General features: G+C 42.7%; 1 protein-coding gene across 3 annotated transcripts in view; it reads left to right on the forward strand.

Moving 5' to 3' along the window:
* Positions 1 to 21,374, forward strand: part of pacs1b (phosphofurin acidic cluster sorting protein 1b) — a 71,321-nt gene that overhangs the window by 45,772 nt on the left and 4,175 nt on the right. For 2 of the 3 annotated variants that reach the window (XM_086279031.1, XM_086279038.1), the window contains exons 4-15: positions 1,528 to 1,653; positions 8,028 to 8,172; positions 8,286 to 8,377; positions 9,951 to 10,028; positions 13,243 to 13,302; positions 17,113 to 17,273; positions 17,784 to 17,877; positions 19,080 to 19,163; positions 19,394 to 19,515; positions 19,994 to 20,129; positions 20,461 to 20,565; positions 20,689 to 20,795. In XM_086279031.1, coding sequence (XP_086135157.1) covers positions 1,528 to 1,653; positions 8,028 to 8,172; positions 8,286 to 8,377; positions 9,951 to 10,028; positions 13,243 to 13,302; positions 17,113 to 17,273; positions 17,784 to 17,877; positions 19,080 to 19,163; positions 19,394 to 19,515; positions 19,994 to 20,129; positions 20,461 to 20,565; positions 20,689 to 20,795 — 1,310 coding nt within the window. The remainder of the gene's footprint in view (positions 1 to 1,527; positions 1,654 to 8,027; positions 8,173 to 8,285; positions 8,378 to 9,950; positions 10,029 to 13,242; positions 13,303 to 17,112; positions 17,274 to 17,783; positions 17,878 to 19,079; positions 19,164 to 19,393; positions 19,516 to 19,993; positions 20,130 to 20,460; positions 20,566 to 20,688; positions 20,796 to 21,374) is intronic. The other variant, XM_086279040.1, reaches the window with a different exon arrangement.

Consider the following 21,374-nt stretch of genomic DNA (forward strand, 5'->3'; position numbering starts at 1 on the left):
CCGATCCTTTTCACAGCAATATTTATTTGGCGCCGAAATCAAGAGATGAACCAGTGTTGTGTCTACATGTGACAGACAACTTAGCAAATAACCAATTTTAAGTTCTCTAAGTGAAAATCAGTGGTAACAGGTCTGATAGAGTCATTAATCCAAAATTCATATTTTAAATTTTGTGTCCAGAAAAGGTCAGAACTCATAACAGTGAGTGTCTGCAGCCATCTGTAAAACATGGTGGAAGCTCCGTCATGGTTTGGGCTGCATTTCAGACAGTGATGTTGCGGGTCTTGTCAAAATTGGGGAATTATGAATGCAGAAATGTACAGTCATGTTTTGATCTGCCATGCAATACCATCTGTACAGTGTCTGAGTGAAATTGGCTTCAGTTTTCAGTGTAGCAATAATTCACGAAGCACTGCCAGTACAGTGAAAGCACACCTGGATAGAAAAACACACAATGAAGCACTATCAGTCATGGATTGGGCTCCCCAGAGCAGTGTGGGATCATCTTGACAGAGAACAGAACAAAAGGCAGAAACATCCAAAGAAGCTTTGAATGTCCTTCAATAAACCTGGAGAACTATTCCTGAAGTCTACTTAAAGAAATGGGAAGAAAGCTTCCTCAGAGAGTTCAGGCTGTGATGAAGAGTAAAGGTGGTCGTACCAAATATTGACTTTCAAGCTCATCAGAATTGTGCAAACTCAGTTTTTGCCTTATATACTCCATTATGTATGTTTTTACACGCCTCAGTAAACTGTTGCACCTATTTCCAATTTTATTAGCAAAACATAAAGAAATGTGGAGTGGCTTAAGACTTTTGCACAGTACTGTATCTTTACAAACCTGGAAAACTTTGGCGTTGCTAGATGAGGGAAGATCAGGGAAGCGGATCCTTTAGCTCTGACGCGTTTGCACCTGTGATATTAAAACAGTTTGGGATAGTTTGGAAAAGTCTACACAAAGCTGCAGAAGTGTCGCCTGCAACTCTCCATACAGCAACAATACGGAGTGCATTAAGGCAGAGCGTGGTTAATGTAGTTCCCAGCGAGGTTTTCTTGTGCTCTAAATCATGCTTTCCGATTTCCATGACTCTAAAACGCTGCTAAAAGGTCAGGGAGTTTCTCTCTCTGGAGCTTGCCGAGTGCACCGAGCCAGGCATTATACATTATACATTAAACTTCCTACAGCAGCAGCGCTGCGGAGAGGAAGCTTATTAAAATCGAGCCACCGGAGTCGTTTCACGGCTTTAAACATTGTTACAGGAGCGAGTTTGGTTCCATTTATAGTGCAGCTGCTGAGATCGTTAATGATGGGTTATGTCATAGTTGGGCTCAGACTAAGTAGTTTGACACCTGGGGATGCTGAGCGAGGTCAGTGTGTGTGAGGGGACTTATACAAGAAGCCGTTTGGATCAGTCTAATTATCAAGTCCTGAGAAATAAACATTATTTATTGAAACATCTGAATTCATTCAGGAAATAAGTGTTGTGTTGTGTGTGTGTGTGTGTGTGTGTGTGTTTCTACCTGCAGTATCCACATTTCTTAAAGAGAGATGCCAACAAGCTTCAGATCATGCTGCAGAGGCGCAAGCGATACAAGAACAGGACCATCCTGGGCTACAAGACCCTGGCTTTGGGTCTAATCAACATGGCCGAGGTAACGTAAACCTGCAGAGGTGATTTATTCTGTTTTTCTTAACCTTTAAATCTGATCACTTTCCTCTTCAGCTTCTTCCTCCTTGATTATTCCTGACGTTTCCTCAAATGCCTTAAATGTGCTGCATTTATTGCATGTAGAATAAACCTGTGAAAATGGGACATTTGAGCTACATTCAATACGTCTCCCGTTGGCCTTTTTTTATCTTTCTAAATGTGTTTTTCTAAATTAGGTTTAGCTTCTTTGAATAGCAATGTGCATTTATTTAAACCCATAAATAAACCCTCAGCGTTTCTTTACTGGAAGCAGTGCTGCAGCTTTTTGTTGAAACATTTATAGATGATTCATCGGCGAGTGATGGAAAATAATGTTTAGCCCGAAGCTCTTATAGGAGACATCTGTGCCAGCTGACCTTGTTCGCGGCACTTTTGCACAGTTGTAGTGCTCTCCAAACAAAAAGACTGTGACGAGTCAAAACTAGAGCGAACAATTTCTGGAGAAAAGGCAGCGGGATCGTTTCTATTGTCAGAGTTTGACTGCTACTAGCTGCTAGCAAACAATTGGAGGTAAATAAGAGGACAAAGGGAGCTGAATGGAGACAGATAATTTAAGATGTGGAAGGAGGGAGAGTCTTAATGATTGTTCGGACGTTTGTGTGAGAGAGAAAGAGGCAGAGAAAAGCAGCGTTTGTGTTGTGTTTTTGTCCACAAAAGCTCTATTTTACGCAGAGTGTTATGATTACAGGAGAGCGAGAAAATGTATCTTAAGTATCCAACACGTAGGGAAGGGGGCAATTAAATCCACCAATCAGTGATCATTTGAAATCACTTCTTACCAGCTTCCAAACATGTCGGTTAAACATCCATACATCTGTTTTCTTCCATTTATCTAATTCAGGGATGTACCACCATACTACCGCTGCCAAAGGGTAAGAGGCGGGGTACAACCTGGGCAGGTCGCCAGTCTGTCGCAGACCATTCACACTTACATTCACACCTACAGGCAATTTAGAGTCACCAATTAAGCTAACCCCACTAACGGTGCTAACCACTGCACCACCGTGCTGCCACATATCTTGATATCATTAAATTCTATCATTCTTGATTTATGGCCAAATTTCCAATTGTCTTTAAGTCCAGCTGAAAAACAGACGAAATCCTCTGACAGTGTTCAAGATTGAGCTCGTTCCCAAAAATGTAGAAAATTCAAAGTGAAACGCCGACTGTGAGACGGCCGTGCGTCCTCTCAGCAGCGGTTACATTTCTCTGCGGTCTTCAAAGAGGTGAAGCGCAGAGTTGCGACTTTGCAGAATCTCGTGTTTGTGTCAGCATTGCAGGGAAATGAGTATCAGGCAGGTGAGCGATTGCACTTTGCTTTAACAGACGTGTGGCTATAGTATTATTATTTATTCTTACATTTCCAGCACTGGGCGCCTCTGAGGCAGCAGATGGAGGTTAAGCTGCATGTTTGAGGGTGCGTCAGCTGCGAGCTGTTGAGTCAGTGGAGTCTCATCCTTTGCAGCCAGACAAAAGTCCCAGCTGATCTGAGCTGTTGACCCAACAAGCCACCGGTCACGGTCTCATCTCTCTAAACATGCAGCTTCTGCCCTCTGCTTAAATCCGATCTTCATTTCTCAGCCGGTCTTCGCAGAACGTTTTCTAAAGCTAATATCCAGCACGATAATCCGCGATGCTCCTCTCTTGTGGCAGCTCCCTTCATACACATCATTCCTCTCCTCCTTTGTCATTCAGGAAATTTTCATTCACAGCGGCGGCTCGCAAAACGTATTTATTGCCAACCTTCAATTAACCTTCACGTAAACTCAATTCGCCGAGTGCGCTTTCAAATCAGACGCTGGATTTTGATCTCTGGCCCGGCGTCCTCTTCTCGGCCGACATAAATGTCGCCATAAATCAAACGTACAATTAAATTTCAGCCTCTTCTGCCAAAAGCTCCTCACATTCCCTGCTTCCTCCGATATGAAACTGCTTTAAAAGGCTGGTGATTTATGCCGTCTGTACTTGTGTGCGCACGTGTGGACGGTCTTTGTCCTTTAGGAACGCCTGTTAGCTTTCACCAGCTGTGTGTGTGTGTAAGTCAGGATTATTAAATGTGTAAAACACCTTCAACTCTCTGGCTTCACATAAAATGTTTTATGGAGAGAAAAGAACATAAATCCACAGTCACTCAACAAACGGGTCTGATCTCATGTTTACAGGAGTGTCTTTGTAGATGGAACTGAACCAAATACGGTAGAGTGAGCTGTTATAATACATCCAACCCTAAGTCAGACTTCCAGTCCTGATTAAACTATGTTTTTGGTGCCTGCTGGCTGTCCATGGCCGTCCCTGCATATATAATAAAGTCACATTTTATTCCAGAGCCAGTCTCAACAGACAATTTGTCTGTTGAGTGCTTTATAAAGGGCAGAGGCCATAAATTCAGACTCGTACGTACGGCAGGTTCAAACTCATTCCCTCTGAGCCACAGCAGAAGTTACTCTGCTGCCATATTCTGCCTAAAGCTCTGTGTGTGTGTCAGGAAAATAATACGCTACAGGGGACACACGTGGGCTTTCAGAGTCACAGAGAAATGTCATGTTTATGGCACTGTGCTGCCTTAATATGACAGGTAGTTTCCACTGACCCTGCAAGCAGCAGGAGGAGAATGAACTGCTGAACCTGTTCATGATTTCAGAAACATTTTGCTTCTGAATCTGAAATCTTACAAATTCAGTTTTATTTATACGTTACATTGTAAGGCTATAACAATACAGAGAAACCCCAACAATCAGATGAGCCCCTATGAGCGAGCACTTTGATGACAGTGGGAAGGAAGAACTCCCTTTTGACAGGAAGAAACTTCCAGAACCAGGTTCAAGAAGCCGTGACTGGTTGGGAAGCAAATGAAGGATAACTCAGAAGAAGTTCAGGACGGCGCAAAAGTCTTGAGCCACTCCCCATTTCTTTATATTTTGCTTCTGAATAGCCTTTCATGTGGTACGGAGCAAAAGTTCTCCAGGATTTCTGAAGGTCTTTAAAAGCTTTTGTTTGGCTGCTTTTTCCACATATTTTCAGTCCAGTCTCTCTGGACTAACCAGTGTTGTGTTTACACAGTACAGATAACAATTGTATCTTTAGGCGCTTTGTTACTATCAGCATGTTGCAAGAACACATCATTTGTTTCCTTTTCTTTAGATAAATCGTCGAAAAATACCAAGGATATCACAGTTTAACTGCTACAAAGTAGTATTTTTGTACCCACAAGGTACGGTGAGAGTCGAGGACCAGGTTAACGGGTTAGTCGATTTCTGAGTGGAGTGATGGACTCACTGCAGTCGTAGTTATGCGCTACGTCTCGTTTGAGCGGGCTCTGAACCTTTAATTCCTCGAGTGTTACTAAACATTGTTCAACAGTGGCTGCGTGTTTTTGCATATTTAGAATTCTTCATTTGTTTTCATTTTGCTTTTATTTTGAAGTTTTCTTCACACTTCAGTTTCCTTTCATTTAGTTGCCATAGTAGATTTGTAGATTTGCGCAACTCTTTTATTTTGACTGTTAGTGCTGAAAATGTCTAATTTCAGTTACGTTTTTTTGTTTTTAACTATTCTATACACTCATGGTGTCTCAACACATGTGCAGTAAAGCCCCCCGATGCCTCGTGGGATGGCAAATTTAATCCATAGAAAAAATGCACAAAGTTCATTTTGCAGAGATTTTCAGAAGCTGCCATGTATTTCGGAGACTGAGTATAGCTATCTTTAACCGTCACACTGCACAGTATGTGTTCACTGCAATCAGTGCTTTGTTTGAATAAATGAACACAAGCTCAGCAGCTGCCTTCAGTTATGGGCCATAATAAAATACTTACATAAGTTACGTCTAAGTGAAAGTGTGTCGACAAAGTTACTGTTGAGAGCAAGTGTGACACGGCCATGAATGTTATACAGAGGCAGAGTAGGCAGTGTGATGTGAAGCACTGTTCTGCAGCTTTGAGTTTTCTATTGAAGTCGTAGCAAGCTTAGTTGGTAAAGAGCGCCAATACGCTGTGTTATATGTTTACATTACAGAGAAGGATGGCCGCTAATTAGTGCACAATAACAGACTAATGAGACACTCACAGAAACACAGCACAGACCTCTCTGACAAGCTCTTATTGTCTCGGACCACACAGGAAGCTGTTTTATTTGTCTGCATACAAAATGCTACAAGAGCCACCAACACCACAGATACCTTGAAGTCGAGATTAGCAACTCAAAGCGGCCGAGGTGAAGTTAGCAGTCAGCCTGCGCTCCTCTCACCTGTCAATCAAGCAGCCGTGATCCTGAGCCCTAATAAAAGCTTAAGCTGGTGAGGTGGTTAAAGATCGATGGCTGCACAGGAGCAGGTTAGCAGTAGACCACCCACACATTTTAGGGTTTTTTTTTTTTGGTGTCAAGCTGCTTTTTTAATGTTTTGAAGTTGGACTTTTCTTTGGGGACTGAAACTACGTCCACTCTGGAAGTGATTCACAGCCATCAGAGACGATAGAAAGTGAAGCAACTATGTTCAAAAATGTGGTAAAAATATGGGCAAACTAGCAACTAGTGGGCAGGACTCAAGATAAACTTTCTCAACTTCAAGGCGAACGATCAAAGCGACTAATAATGAGAGTAACGAATGGCTTTGATTTACCTGGTAGTAAACACTTTAGAGGCAATTGGTGTGAAAGGCTTCCAGTCTGAATCTAAAAGTGAAGCTGATTCACACACAGCTCAAAACTCATTCATTCAGAGAGCTGTTAGCTTGTGATTTACTGTTAAATCCTGCACAGTAGGAATCGACTCCTTATTACCTTTGTTACAAACTATCTCCAGACTATTTGGACATCTACCAAAATTTGTTCGTACATGAACGATGCTCACAGGGGGTTTATTGTGTGAGTTGTGATTTTTTTTATTTGTACGAGACTTTAAAGCTTTAAATTACTGTTAATTTTTTTTTTTTTTTTTTTTTTTTTTTTTTGTAGAGCGTGCAAACCACACAGGCTCACTTTCAGTTGGAGGTTTTATGTGATGTCATTGGTGGAGGGAGGTTATTCAAAGATCTAGCGGTGTAAAATTACTGGTTGTCACTTTTTAAGCACCATGAAATCCTCCATAAAATGCACAATTTTGTAAGAAGTGGAAGTGTGAGAGCGAGATGACATAACAATTCCTTTAAAATCATCTTGTCATTTATTGCCCGTGTGCTTTCACGATACTGAGAAATAAAACATTGGTTTCATTACTTTTTCTTAATTTAATCAATATCTATAAATGTTTCTGACTTTTAGGCTTTGAAGATATATTAAAATCATGTTAAAGTCATCATTACTGCTATTTAATTTTTTACTACGTGAAGAAAATAAAGCATCATGAGCTCAGGTGGCATTTAACTACTTTAATTTTTAAAACTGCGTAAAGATTCAGAAGATGCGCCTGCACTGAATCCTTGTGTGGGTTTTACTGTCTTCATGAGGGGAAAAGCAGTCGAATTACATCTGTGTTCCTCTCAGACACGCATGTTCATCTTCATGCTGTTTGATAGATTTGCATAATTGTCTTTCTTTGAGAAAATGGTTAAAATTAGCAGCTGCAGGAAGCTTCGGGAGCCTATCGGCAGCATGTGCGCCAGTGTAGGTGAATGGATGCACGGCAACAACGTCTCTCTCCTTGAATGTTTGGCTAAGGCTGGCTCCATAATAAGCTGCTCAGACTTCATTAAATGTGCGAGTGTGACCAGATTCCTGAGAGAGGCTGGGTGTCACTCGGTTAGACGCACAAACACACACAGCAGACGTGGCGCTGCTCTTTGCTGCAGCCGCACAGAGAATTGATTGCCTCTGCCTTGCCTGTGCGTGCTTTCTCTGTCGGCGTCTGGTTTTGTTCATTTTCCTCAGCCTTGTTTTGTCTCCCGGTTTCTTTATTGTTCTCTCCATCTGCAGAGCTTTCATGCCAGTCTCTATTGCTTCACTGCTGTTTCCCCTCCTCGTCTAATGCAGTTTAAATGATGTATAGTCCAGTGTATCCCTACTTTGTCTGTACAGGAAGACCAAGAATGGAAATAAGTAGATTTTATCCTCAATAATTCAGTTAAAAAGATTATCTGACTTCTTTGTTTTTTCAGTCTTCTTCTTTCTGTTTGCATGCTGCTATTTGAATATTCAGACGCTCATTTGGGAAGAGTTTCTTTTAAAGAGAACGTCGAGATTCTATTCAAATCTCATACAGGCTAGCACACACTAAGTTGTGGATACTTGTGGATAAAAACGTAGCTAGAATGTGGATACATTTACATTTAATCCAGCTGACTCTGATCTCGTTTAAACGCTGCTGCTTTTTTCCTTCCTCAAGGTGATGCAGCACCCCAGCGAGGGTGCCCAGATCTTGGGGCTGCACAGCCAGGTGAAGGATGCCTCAGTGCCCGTGGCTGAGATCAGAGTCTACTCCCTGTCGAGTCAGCCCATCGATCACGAGGGACCTAAAGCAAAGATGTCTGGTGCGCACATCATCTCACCGAATCTATCTTTCTCTCTAATAGTCTGTGTCTGCCCTCCTCCTGTCAGTTTGCTCCCATTCCTCAGTGGCGTCTCTTTTTCTGCGTCTCCCTAGATCGTTCTCCAGACATCGACAACTACTCTGAAGAAGAGGAGGAGAGCTACTCGTCAGAGCAGGAAGGCAGCGATGACCCCATTCACGGGCAGGTGTGTTGAGATGAGGACAACAATCACTTCATGGTTAATCTTGCAGTCACTCTGCTTGCTTTGGAAAGCATTTAATGCCATCACATTTGAGCTAATATGGTTTCTACACTTTTCAACACGAGCTTGTTGTTGTTGTTTTAATTAAATATTAATGCCTCGCCCTCCATTTTCAAGTTGTTTTACATCATGGAAGCGGCTGCTGAAAGTATGTGAGCAGCACAGATCATAAATAATTTATATTTACAGCTTTACAAAGAATGAAAACATCTAAAAATCAAAAACCCAGCTCTCACATTTGAACCAATACCATAATTCCCACTGATTTCCACGTCTACAAATAAATATTTTTGTATAAGCAGACACAGGAACGACAGAAAAAGCGAGTCGTCCAGATTTGGTCGAACCGACGGGGTTATTGGGTTTTCTCCAGGAGCATCAGTTCACAGTGACACTGGTGTGATGATCAGCGGAGCACTGGTGCTTTCTTTATTATGTTACCTTCTTTCTGAGATTACGAGAGAGAAGACGGTGGGTCTCAGTGGGACGTAAGGGGAATTGGCGCCCATCGGTGCGAGAGATTGAAAGGAGCAAAAAGACAGCATGGAGAGATAAGAAGAGAGCAATGAGGCTTTTGGGGGCCAGATTGAAAAGGCAGAAGGGAGAGACGGAGGGAATCCGAGCGCCAAGAGGGAGGATAAACGGAGCGCAGGGCGTTACGGTAGAGAGGTGAAGAATTAACTTCAATACTGAAGCAGGAATCGGGTCAGAGCTGGGGTTCAGTTTCTTGTTTTCATGGTTTTTGTGTGTTTTGATGATAATATAACCAAGGGCAAGTTAAGCTGAGTTTTGAGGGACATTTCAACACTGCTAAATGAGAGACAGATGGGGGGGATAAACACAAGCTGTTGTTTTAATTGATTTTAATTGAACGTCAGGGTCGGCCAAGTTAGCCACATCTATTCTGCTCTACTTGTCACCTGGCAACACGGCGAGCCAGTGTTGCCAGATTTCCAGATTTGCGCACTGACTTTGGTTAGTGCATTAATGACATTAAAGGATTGTGATATTATATCATGAAAAATTCTCCTGAAGAAACTACATTTCAGATAAATACTGACCATGCATGAATATAGCGCCCGATTATCTGTATTGGCTAATGTCAGCCTTGTTTACTGATATCAGTCTATTGAAAAATAAGAATACATTTAGTGACCTACTGATTAAGCTATTAGAGCTGCACCTAAGGTTTAAGTCACAGTATTAGTAATTACAGAAACCTAAAAACTGATTTCTTTGTTTCGCTGGCACAAAAGGAGGAACGACAACCAAAAAACACAAAATAAAGAGAAATAGTGGTTTTTGGCTTCATGTTGGCAGCCAGCAGCTGAATGAAAAAACAATGTATCCATGTTACCAGGAGCAACAGTGTAACCACGCAGACAAATTGTGTCGCTAAGACTCATTCGTTTTTTTTCTTATAGCTGGAGTTGGCGACCTTGAACTAACCTTTAAAACACCACTTGCTCTCCTCGTCTTCCTCTCATTCGTGTTTCTCTCACTTTTTCCTTCTCAGTATCTGTTTGATGAAGACGAGGAGGTGAGGAAGAAGAAGCCGAGGCGTAAGCTGCCTTCCAACGCTGGTATCACCAGGGTAAGGAGAAGAAAAGCCCCCTCCCTGATCTCCCCCTTCATCCTCCCTCTCTTTTATACTCGTTTTTCTGCCTACCTGCTTGTTTTGTGCGTGAAGCACTTTTGCAGCAAACCCGCTTCGTGCGACGGCCGTTTCAGATAAATTTGATTTGACTGGACTCAACAACCCTCCCTCCTCCTGCGCAGCCTCTCGCCTCACCTCATTCAACCTCTCCTCCTTATCTGCTCGCCCCAACCTCCCCTCCCGCTCCTGTCTCTCTTTCTCGGCCTGGCTCGCTCCCGTGTTGGTTTATCTGCAAATCCATTTTCTGCCGCTCATTCACTCTACGTATAATCAGGCCGATTTTAACCTGAGGCTGCACGGACACACACGCGCACACATAAACTGTACATAAAGGCTCAGCAGGAGGCACAGATTACAACACAATTTAAATTTTTTTAAATCACCCTGGAAAAAATGAAGGTAGAGCTGCAGCTTAGCAGAAGAAAGGCAGCATTTGGTATGTGCGTGCTTGTGTTTGTCTAAGGAGGCTGTTATTGCGGCACCTTTGTAGATTCTATAGAACACACACACACGTGCGCGCACACATGCACACACTAACCACCTGCACTGCTACACACACATTAAATATGTACTCGCTCTTAAAAGCCCCTACAGCAGACCCTGCACCCTGTGCGTCCCCAGGAGGTCCGGCATGAAGCCGACCCTCTCCACTGCGTAGCAGCAAATTGCGACAAATCCTCCAAAACACTCTCACTCTCCACAGCCACTCAGACACCCACTTGTTTTGCAGATGAAAGCTTTGCTTTGTACTTTTTTTTCCTTCATTTTTTACATCCAAACTGAGTTTTTCATCCTTTCTTTTTTTGTTTTGTTTCTGGGTTGTTGTTTTTTTTAAAACCCAAAACGACGCTGAGAATTTTATTTTAACGTTTGGCCTGAAGTAGATTTACACACATGCGAAGATTGTTGGGTTTCCACTAATTTTAAAAAAGAAAAACATGCCGTGTCCCAAAGATGGCTTCAGGTAGAATAATCTTCATATTTAAACAGTGAACTGCAGTGTTTGCAAGGACAGTTGTGTGTTTATGAGTCGGCTGTATTTGCTGCTTGACTTTGTGCATTTAAATTAATGTCACAGAATAAGAGGATGATGCCAAGCGTTTGAAACTATGCCTTTTGTTCATTATCTGTATTTTTCATGTCCAATCAGGACATCGAAGTCATGAGTTATAAAACACAGCGGACAATAATAGAGGTCCTGCCTTTGTAAACTCAGTTGGGAAATAATCACATTGACTAATATAAATTTCGATCACGATCATAGGATCAAAGAAAATTTTTTGGAAAGTACATTTAGTAAATTGCTTTCTAGATTAAATATTCATGCAGAATAATCTGTTTTTGACTGATCCAGGTAATTACATACCCGAAAAATCATAGTGTTTATTAGATTTATGCAGAATTATGTAAGAATCCAGTAAAGCCACAAATCACTGATGCACATTAACAAATAGATGAACACAGAGATACCGAAAGGACAAACGTTAGTCACAGGGAGCTGCAGCTACGCCTCTGTTGGCATCCACCTGTCTGACAAACAGCTAAGACTTGTTGCTGCTTAATATTTCAGTGGGTGAGTCATACAACTGTGAACATCGATGTTAGGGGGAAAAAATGTGCTGCTGAAATCAAAACAGGTTTTGGACTGGGCTGTAAGCACGTTCTGCAGTGATGTTGATCATTTGGATATGAAAGTCTGTGTGCTTTGCTTCTAGAAGCATCCTCGAGTGGTGATTGGAGGAACTGCAGAAGCTGCTATGGTGGTTGCTGCTCGCTACCTTATAAACTACCTCTATTACTGCTACAGTGTGCTACTATTACAGCTTAGAGGTGAATGGGCAGTTTGTAGGGCCACACAGTGAATGTTGTTAGTGACATTTGGCAAAATAACTGACAGCTAACAGGTGGGTGGGTACGTCCAGAGTTAAGGGGTATTCACACAGTGACTGGCGGCACCATGGCAACCAGTCCCCATAGAAATCCATGACTTCAAATAACCATGGGGGAAATGATCGCCGGCAATACATAGTGGGCGGGTCTTGAGTTTAACTTTTCTGACGGTTGAAGTGAGCAATTAAAGTGACTACCAATGAGAACGCAGGATACCATTGATTGACATGTGACAGTAAATACATTCGAGCACTGGTGTCAAACCTCCCGCATGGCCATTCATACTAGACCATGTGATTTATTCCTTCTTTGTTTCTGATTTTTGTTTAGCTGAACCTTTTGTATACTCTTATACATTTATGTCTGAAATGAATGTGTTATTTGTGAATACATTGTATTTAGTTGCTTTAGCTTTACTGCAACATTGAAAAAAAAAAACCCTATTCTAAACATATTGCAGTTATTTTGTGTCAACAGAGCAAGTGCAACAATGTCACCAGCTGCTTGGAGCTTACTACATTATCATTTAAAGCAACGGTGGCGTTATGTGATGTGTTTGTAGAGTATGAGCCAGAGGCTAATACAAGAGACCAGGTGGCTCAATAAGTTATAACATTTCTCTGCAACTGCTGCGTGTGCAAATTAGTTAGTAAGCATATCAACTCACCTATGAGGCCGTCAAATGGTTATTACAGGTTATAAAAAGTGTAGTGTTTTAGAAATAGTCTTGGATTTAGTTTTTGAGGTAAAAATAACTTGTGCATTTGAAGATCCGCTTCCTTTTTGCAGGATAATCTCGTCTGGCTCACAAATGTCACGCACGCAAAAATGTAATTGAATTTTGAACTGCCGAGTCGGACAGATGTCGCACGTTTCAAGAAAAACTCCAGACTCGCGTTCAGTAAATGTTACGTCTTCCTTTTTCAGATCACTTTTTGAATAAGATAATCAGTCCTTTGCGATTATTCAGGAAACGCATCTCGTGTTGGGAAGCGTCGACTTGGATAACCTCGGTAACGGGCCCGCTCTCACATATTCCAGTGTAATAACACGAGGCACATTTTTCCTTTGCAGAAGTGATGCTGCATCCATTAACTGCTGCTGTTTTGACTCATCAGGCGTGAAAAGTGCGTGGAGATTGCCTCCTGTCGGTTTTCCCTAGGCTGTCGTGTTCTCCCCCCACACACACGCACACACACTGATATGAACATCTATCTCCGAGTTTCACGTTGTGCCTTTTTTTCCATTTTCTCTCTCACAGCAACCCAACATCAAACAGAAGTTTGTCGCTTTGCTGAAAAGGTTTAAAGTCACAGATGAGGTGGGTGCTCATTTCTCCGTTGTTTTTCTCTCTTCTATTCCCCTCCCCTCTCCGTGGCTCTTCTTCCTTCCTGATCACTTATATCACACGTCCACACTTCGGCTTTATGTGCGAGGTTCAGAGTGTGCGTTTGCCAGGTTGTTGGGAGTCGACGTGTATTTCAGTTGAGCTTTGAAGACACACGGAGATGTGTGGGAGAGATGTGGCAGAACAACTGAGATTCAGCTGGCAGCTCACAATGACATTGTAATTTAAAATAGAACAAAGATGTTTGTGTGTGTGTGTTTGTGTGCTTCTGTCAAGCAAAATATGTGTGTGCTGTCTCAAAGTGGGTGCGTGTGTGTTACAATCTATTAAAATTTCATTACCTTCCCTCTGTGTCTTTACAAATCGAATTTTGTTCGTCTGTGCTTGCATCCTGTGCTTGCTCGTGTCGCTTTTCAAAATTGCAAATTGGAATATTGCTATTTTATTTGTATAAGCGTGTACGACATATTGATTTTGTTTGATTTCATACATTTGGATTGTTTGTGTAGTTTTGTGTCTGCACACCACCACAGAGGAGTTTCAGATTTGATATTAACGTGCAGATTTTCAGCTTTAAGTCGAGGTTTTTTTTTTAATTAATTGGATAACTCGCTGCACAGCAGCCAGATGATGCCCATCCATTCATTATTCAATGACAAATTAAGAGGATAAAAGATCTGGAGTTAATTAAACTTGTATTTGGTAGCTTTTCACTGGGATTTTAAATATGAGGCCCAAGAGATGTCGGTGCAAGTGAAGTATGCCGTCATTAAGCCTGCAAATCTCGGGAAACCTGTCACAGAAAGAGCAAAAACTTCAGTAGCGAAAAGAATCTACAGTCTGGTGCATTGTTAGAAAGAATGGATGCACTCAGCAGCTCAGCTACACTAAAAAGCCTAAAAGAGCACAGAAGACGGCCAAAGTGCACGAAAACCATCAGCGGTTTCACTTAAGTCACATCAGACTTGGACTGAAAACATGTATAAGAGCACGCACAGTTCTGGAGAGTTTTTTGTGGACGGATCAAACTAAGATGAAAAAGTAGCAGAATGATGGGAAGAGAAGCATAGTGGCAGCAGTGTTAGGGCGAGGGCATGTATGGCTGCCAGTGGAACTGGGTCAGTAGTGTTTGTTAATGATGTGACTGCAGATGCAAGCAGCAGGATGAACTGTGAAGTGCACAGGGCTGTACTTTCTGCTCAGATTCAGTCATATGCTGCAGAACTGGTCACACAGTGCTTCATAGTGCAAATAATGACCCAAAGCAAACTGCAAAAGCAACTCAAGAGATTCTTGAAGCAAATAAATGTGATTTTCTTCAAGTCAGTCACCTAATCTCAACTCAGCGGAGCAGAATTTTGGCTACTGAAGGCAGAGACCCACAAAAAAGTAGCGGCTGCATTAAAGGTCTAACAAAGCATCCCAAGTGAGGAAACGGCATTTTCTGACGTCCATAAGCTCTACACTTCAGCCTTCTAGACTTGTGTTCGGTTAATTTGGAGCATCTGAAAACAGGAGACTGGTTATAAAAATGTCTGTAATTCCTGAACATTGAATGCAACACTTTCTTTAATTAAAGCTGTTTTAAGATCTGCTGTAATGGTGTGCAGAGGCAAAGCCTGAACATGTGACTTCTTTTATTTTAATTACTCAGATCACTGTTATTGTAAAATGTTCCATGTGTATTGCTGTGACCAGTGTTGCAGAAAATCTACTTCTGCTTTATTCATGTGATTACAAACATTGCTGATCCTAGCAAAACTCTTTCTGCTACTTTTTAAGTACCACGAAGGCGGTTTGATATTTGTTGTTTATGTCTGTTTGTGTACAGATTTTGTCACTGGGAAAACATCACAGCCGCACAAGACAGAGTTATAAAATTTTTAGGTGTTTAGTTGAGATTGAAACAAAAGTGGAGTTCAGAGGTGGGTCTTGTTCAGTCTGTGTGATCTAATCTGACGAGGGCCTCTGGTCAAATCTGACCTGATTATTTAATGATGGTTTGGTAGAAGTGACGCTCCATGTACTGCAAACTGGTTATGGAAGCTGAGGATTGGATTGCCCTCCACACTGATCACTGCTCAATCCAATAAGCAGCAAACCCCTGCGGACCAATGTAGCCTTTTCAGGTCAAGGCCCCGTGGGCTAAAGGAGTCAGTTTAGGTGGTCCTGATTAGGATACTTCCTGGACGTCACCTAAAAGAGGTGTTTCAACCATGTCCTACCGAGAGAAGGCTGCCAGGAGACTAGCTGGAGAGATTATACCTCTGGGCTCTCTTGAGAAACACTCAGTCCCCCACCGCCCCAGAGTCCCTGTGACCCAAACTCAGATAAGGAGCAGAGGATAGTTGGATTCTTATAGATTCAGCCATAAGTTTAATTATTAACTATCTGGAAACTCATCGCTGCAATAGAAACCCAATTTTACCCCAGCTTATCCTTGTTGAACAACAAACTAGATGATTTTTACAATAAAATCACATCTGACTCGATAGTAAAGAATTCTCAGACCAAGGCCGTCTCACGGTTATTCCTCTGATGCACCATCAGTCCACGTGTACTAAAGGCAGTAAGACTTTGACCTTATTTGACCAACTGCCTAATAACTAAATCAATCCCCTCGACAAACAATAACACTACAAAGGGCCTGACACCTCACCTGTCATTTGATGCATAAAAAGACCATAAACTTGTTGAAAAGCGTCACCATAGCAGCAGCGGGGACAGCTTCACATCATGCACTAAACACACTTTCCGTGAGAATGCACATCAATCTGAAACACTCAGGACCTCCTGCAGGTTAAAACACAATGTATTTCAACAAATATTACAAAAGTGCAGCTTGTGATTGAACTGATGGATCAGTAGTGCTTTACACAAATTCCCAGTACCAGCGACTGAAATGATATTGTTTACAGCGCTGGTGTTTTTCCTTAAGGAAATATCCTGCCGTCCAAGTCTGCTTTCATTGAGATGCCAGCCACGCGTGTGCCTATGACACAATCACAATGAAAAGTCTGTCCACAGACATATAAACACCCGTCGGAGTACTTTGAGGTGGTTGCTTCTAATGAATGCGTCTCCACCTTGTTTTTCCCCCTCAGTGATCTCACACACATGCACGCACACACACAGGCGGATAGTGTTACATTATGAAAGCAGAACCAGCTATGCTATCACATCAGATAACAATACAAATGATTATCCATTGTGTGTGGTTTACTGGCTGGCTCCTGAGTGCGCTTTAAATCGTAAAGACGTGACGTCTCTGTTCCCACGCTGAATGAACATTTTTGGAGTGGAGTGCTGGTCCAAACACAAACTCGTGTTATTTCTGTTTATCCCTGCTTGTATTGCTTATGATTACATGCATGAATACTTACCTTTTAAGTCCAAATCACTGCTATAACTGGGCTCCCTGTTTAGGAGTTAGGCTGAGCTGCCTGACTCGCTCTGATGTTAGCCAGGTCACTGTGGCATGTAAGCATCTCGCTTCTTTCACTTTTGATATTCAGCTTCTGTGAAATTGCGGGCTTGCAAAGCCCCGTGGTGTCAACAGAGAAACAGGCAGTGATCCGTGTCTGGTTTCACAGCTGGTATCAACATGTCTGTCCCCTGTACGCACAGAGATTAGTGCTCATTTAAAGGAAGGGAGGCTGCCGTCGATGTGCTTTTTGTGTGAAGAGAAGTAACAGATTCAGGTGATAAACAGAAACTCTAGGTGTCAAAGCTGCACAGCGACCGTGTGTGTTGGTCACCCGCTCCTCCGTGCGTCTCTCCCAGGTTGGTTTTGGCCTGGAGCACGTGTCCAGGGAGCAGATCCAGGAGGTGGAGGAGGACCTGGACGAGCTGTACGACAGCCTGGAGATGTACAACCCGAGCGACAGCGGGCCGGAGCTGGACGAGACCGACAGCATCCTGAGCACGCCCAAACCTAAGCTGAGGTACGAGCACTGGCACAGACGCGACATTAATATTCATCCCCACACTCCCGCTTCACCCGCACAGACACTGACGAGCACACAGAGAGGACTTTCATTAACAATTCAGAGCCCCCTCTGTTGGGCGAAGCTGCTCATTACAGCCACAGATTAAAAGCTTGGCATGAGCCAAAACTGGGTCAGTTTTAACTTTGATCAGAACTTTTGAATAATAATTATTTTGCTCAAAAATTCTTCTTTGCATACTTAAACGACACAGAATCGCTGCCCAGTCTGAGTCATTATTTTCAATAACATCAGAAAGCCTCAGAGTGACCCAGAACCCAGAAGTCTTACCGCTGTTACTTGACTTTCTTCTGTTCTGCTCTTTCTTTCTGTCTATCATTAAAAAATAAATGTGTGTTATGTAAGTATCTGAATAAAAAGTTAACGTGTGTGTGTGTGTGTGTGTGTGTGTGTGTGTGTGTGTGTGTGTGTGTGTGTGTGTGTGTGTGTGTGTGTGTGTTTGCTCAGGCCGTTCTTTGAGGGAATGTCTCAGTCGAGCTCTCAGACGGAGATCGGCAGCCTGAACAGCAAAGGCAGTTTGGGCAGAGACACGTTCAGCCCGGTGAGTAACTCACTGAAACGCCTCACCTGTTAGAGCGCAGTGAACTCTTCACGAAGGATATCTGACTTTACAACCGGAACGCTTTCAAACCTGTGTCCAAATGCAGCGCTCGCCTCGTTGGTGTAAAGTGAGACCTGTGTTCGTCTCAGCAAAAACTCAAGAGTATTTGTATTTTCTCTACATTGACGTTACCTTGTGGGAAAAAAACTTGATACACAATTTAATTTAGTAGTGTTGGATATACGGTACTGTGCACAAGTCTTGAGCCATCCCTTTGTAGGCTCTACTACTATTGTTACAACTAAAACACGTAATTTGCTGAAAACTTGGCATATCTCAGCACGCTGTGCAGTCTGTCCTTAAATATGCTTCATTCATATTTCAATAAATTGCTGCACATTCCTCATTTTATTAGCCAAACATAAAGAACGTAGGGTTGGCTCAAGATTTCTTGTGAATACTATAACTTCTTCTATTTCTTGGGCCCTTAAGAAGTCATAGTAAAAGTACACGAGAAGCTGAGCGATACGGCATTAACCTAAGATTGCAAAGTGCTTCTAGTGGCAGGATAGCAAAACAATAAAGCTGTAGTAAAACAGTGTGACTAAGTAGCACATAGTACCATAAAGTACGTGAAGAATGCAGCATGAAATGAAGCAAGTAGCATGAAAAACAGCATGCGACTCTGCATTGATGTGCTAAATATCCAGAATCTAAAGCCGGTGACAGTCAGCACGGCGGGGAGCGTAGTGGAAATGTGAAATTTGAAAAATGTTTCACGCTAGCATTTCCTTAATGGAGCAGAAATTCAATAAGTCTTTGACGGTGACCATCTGCTGAATAAAAAGTGTTTAGTCTCTCAGTTTGAATGGATGGCACTGGATGTGCTTCAGGCAGCTCCAGTTCCTCCCTTCATAATGAAATAAGCTTTTAGGTTCTGACTGCTGTTGGGACACTTTCTCAAATATGTGTTTGGAAGATGAAGGAGCTGCTTTCACTTCAGTAAGTAGGTCCTATCTAATTATTTGTGTAGAATGCTTCGTCTGGCCTAAAACGGCAGACGAAAACCAACATCTTCTGGGCGTAACTGCTGTTGAGTTTTCTCCCTGAAGCCGAGAGCCGAGAGCTCTGCTCCTTCTTGTTTACCAAATCTCGAGGCTCATTAAGCCCGTAGACTGACTGCCTCTCCCTTCTGTTCCCAGCAGGGGGAGCAGCCTCTTCTGGAGAAGATGAAACCTTCCCGAAGCCGCAACCTGGATGAGATCCCGTCTGAGACCGACACGCTGGTACGACTTTCCTCGTGTGTTTTTAAATGAGTGTCAGTGTGTCAAAGAGGGAGAGTTAATGTTGTGCTGGGATCTTTGTCGGTATCACTCTGAGGCGGATTCGCCGCCATCTGTGCTGCAAGCGAGACAGATTGAGAGAGCAGAAGAAACACAAAAAAGTGGGTGCCAGTATCTCCTTTCTTTGACACTGACAGCCTGTCTGTGGACTGTGTGTGTCTGTTTGTGTGTAGGAGCTAACAGACCAGGAGCTGTTCGCTGAAGTCGGCCCGTGCATCATGGTGTCCGTGGCAGAAAAACCCCGTACACCCATTAAGAGCAGCAAAGGTGAAGCACAGCCGATGGCATCGCCGAGGTAAGTCACCCAAGGCTTAGTCCCAGATACATTTGTTTAGCTGTTTTAATCTGTGCGTTGGCCTCTTTACTAATCAGCTCAGTTTTAGCTTGAGTAATGACCCCTGCCATCTTGTTTTTTAGAGCCAGAATAAATATATGTTTGGACAGAAAGGTGAAAGGTTAAGTGATCAGCAGAGTTAGTGCCAGATTGGATCCCCCAAGTCTGCCAGGAGGGCATTTAGTTTACAAAAAATGTAATGTACGCTAAAGACAATCCTATATCATTATAACTGTACACTGGATCTGCTACAAATTCAGGCATTAACCCCTTCTTTTAATGAACATGCTTACAAACCCTGTGGTTGGTAAATTCTGAGGGCAACTCAGGATCTCTAAGTAAAGCTTATAAAATGAAAGGAAAAATGAGGCCTCAGAGGCGACTATGCTGAAAAATCCTGAACTTCTTATTTCTTGAGTTTGACTTTTTTCCCCACCAGGTTGGATGGAGGCCATACACCAAGGCAGAAGCGCATTAGCACTCCGATGAAGGAGAGACAGCTGTCCAAACCTCTCAGTGAGCGGACCAACAGCTCCGACTCTGAGAGGTCCCCGGAGCTGGGACACAGCACGCCGGTACGACACTGAACGGTTATAAAATCTCATTTCGCTTTAGCTCTTTCCAGGATTTCAGCATCATCGTTTCAACCATGTATACAAAAATAAACCTGCGTATTGTGGTTGTTTCCCACAGAGGAATTAACAAAAAAATCTTCCTTTGTTCTCCGTCTGCTTATGACCCACGCGTTTTTAAAAAAAATAAAACACATGAATTCTGATAATGTACGACCGGCCTGGAGCTCAGAAATGAATTATGTATGTGGTGATGAGTCATCTGAAGAGCAAATGTGTCGCTGTGGGGAGATTTATGTACTCTGTGTGTGTGTGTGTGTGTGTGTGTGTGTAGGTTCTGAGGAAAGCAGTGTACGATCAGCTTAACCAGATTTTGTTGTCGGACTCGGCGCTCCCAGAGAGCCTCATTTTGGTCAACAGCACAGACTGGCAGGGGCAGGTAAGGCCTGCAGCTTTCCGTAATAACTTTGGGTGGATTTGGTTCGTTCTTTTTCTTTTTTATTCCTATTTCTTTCCTTTTTTTTTTTTTTTGACTGCACATCTCCTCTTTCATGTATTGCAGTATGTTGCAGAGCAGCTCCAGGTACAGAGACACCCGGTGGTCTGCACGTGCTCAGCAGCTGAAATACAGGCGGTGCTGTCTGCCGTGCTCACTCGCATCCAGAAGTTGTGAGTTTTTCTGATCGAATCTAACACACACACACACACACACACACACACACACACACACACACACACAGAGCGAGCTAGACTCATTGGTGTGCAGAGTGACTCATCTGTTTAGTCTTTCTTCTTGCTCTGAGCCTTATTTTTCTGACTTCTGTTCTTCCTTTGACCCTTATATATTTTGCTCCTTCTGTTCTCCTCCTCCTTTTTTTGCCCCTGTGACTCACTTTGCTTTATAAAAGCAACAAAAACTTTATGTCTCCCATATCTGCATCCATCACGTCGGCTTGTCCCTCTGCTTATCACTCTCTCCCACACATGTGGGAATTCTTCTGGTTTGTGTTTGCACTGTTGGCATGAAATTTGCCTGAACATAAAGGAAATGTCATCAGAGCAATAGTTAGAAATATAAAATGATTATTTTGCCTTAAATAATGTGAGTTAGATTGTTGTCTGGGAATAAAAGGGGCTTCATGTTTCTTTTTCTAATGCAGGAGCTGGGACTGAAGTCAAACCCATTACAGTACAGCCACAATAACAGGTTTTATTTAGCTTGCTAGCCATCAGTAACAGTACCTGGAG

The sequence above is a fragment of the Aulonocara sp. 'chitande type north' Nkhata Bay genome, linkage group LG3 (genome assembly GCF_057382095.1).
Source record: "Aulonocara sp. 'chitande type north' Nkhata Bay isolate Kocher_YH1m ecotype deep benthic linkage group LG3, A_spYH_male_GT1.1, whole genome shotgun sequence".
In the NCBI taxonomy this organism is placed as follows: domain Eukaryota; kingdom Metazoa; phylum Chordata; class Actinopteri; order Cichliformes; family Cichlidae; genus Aulonocara; species Aulonocara sp. 'chitande type north' Nkhata Bay.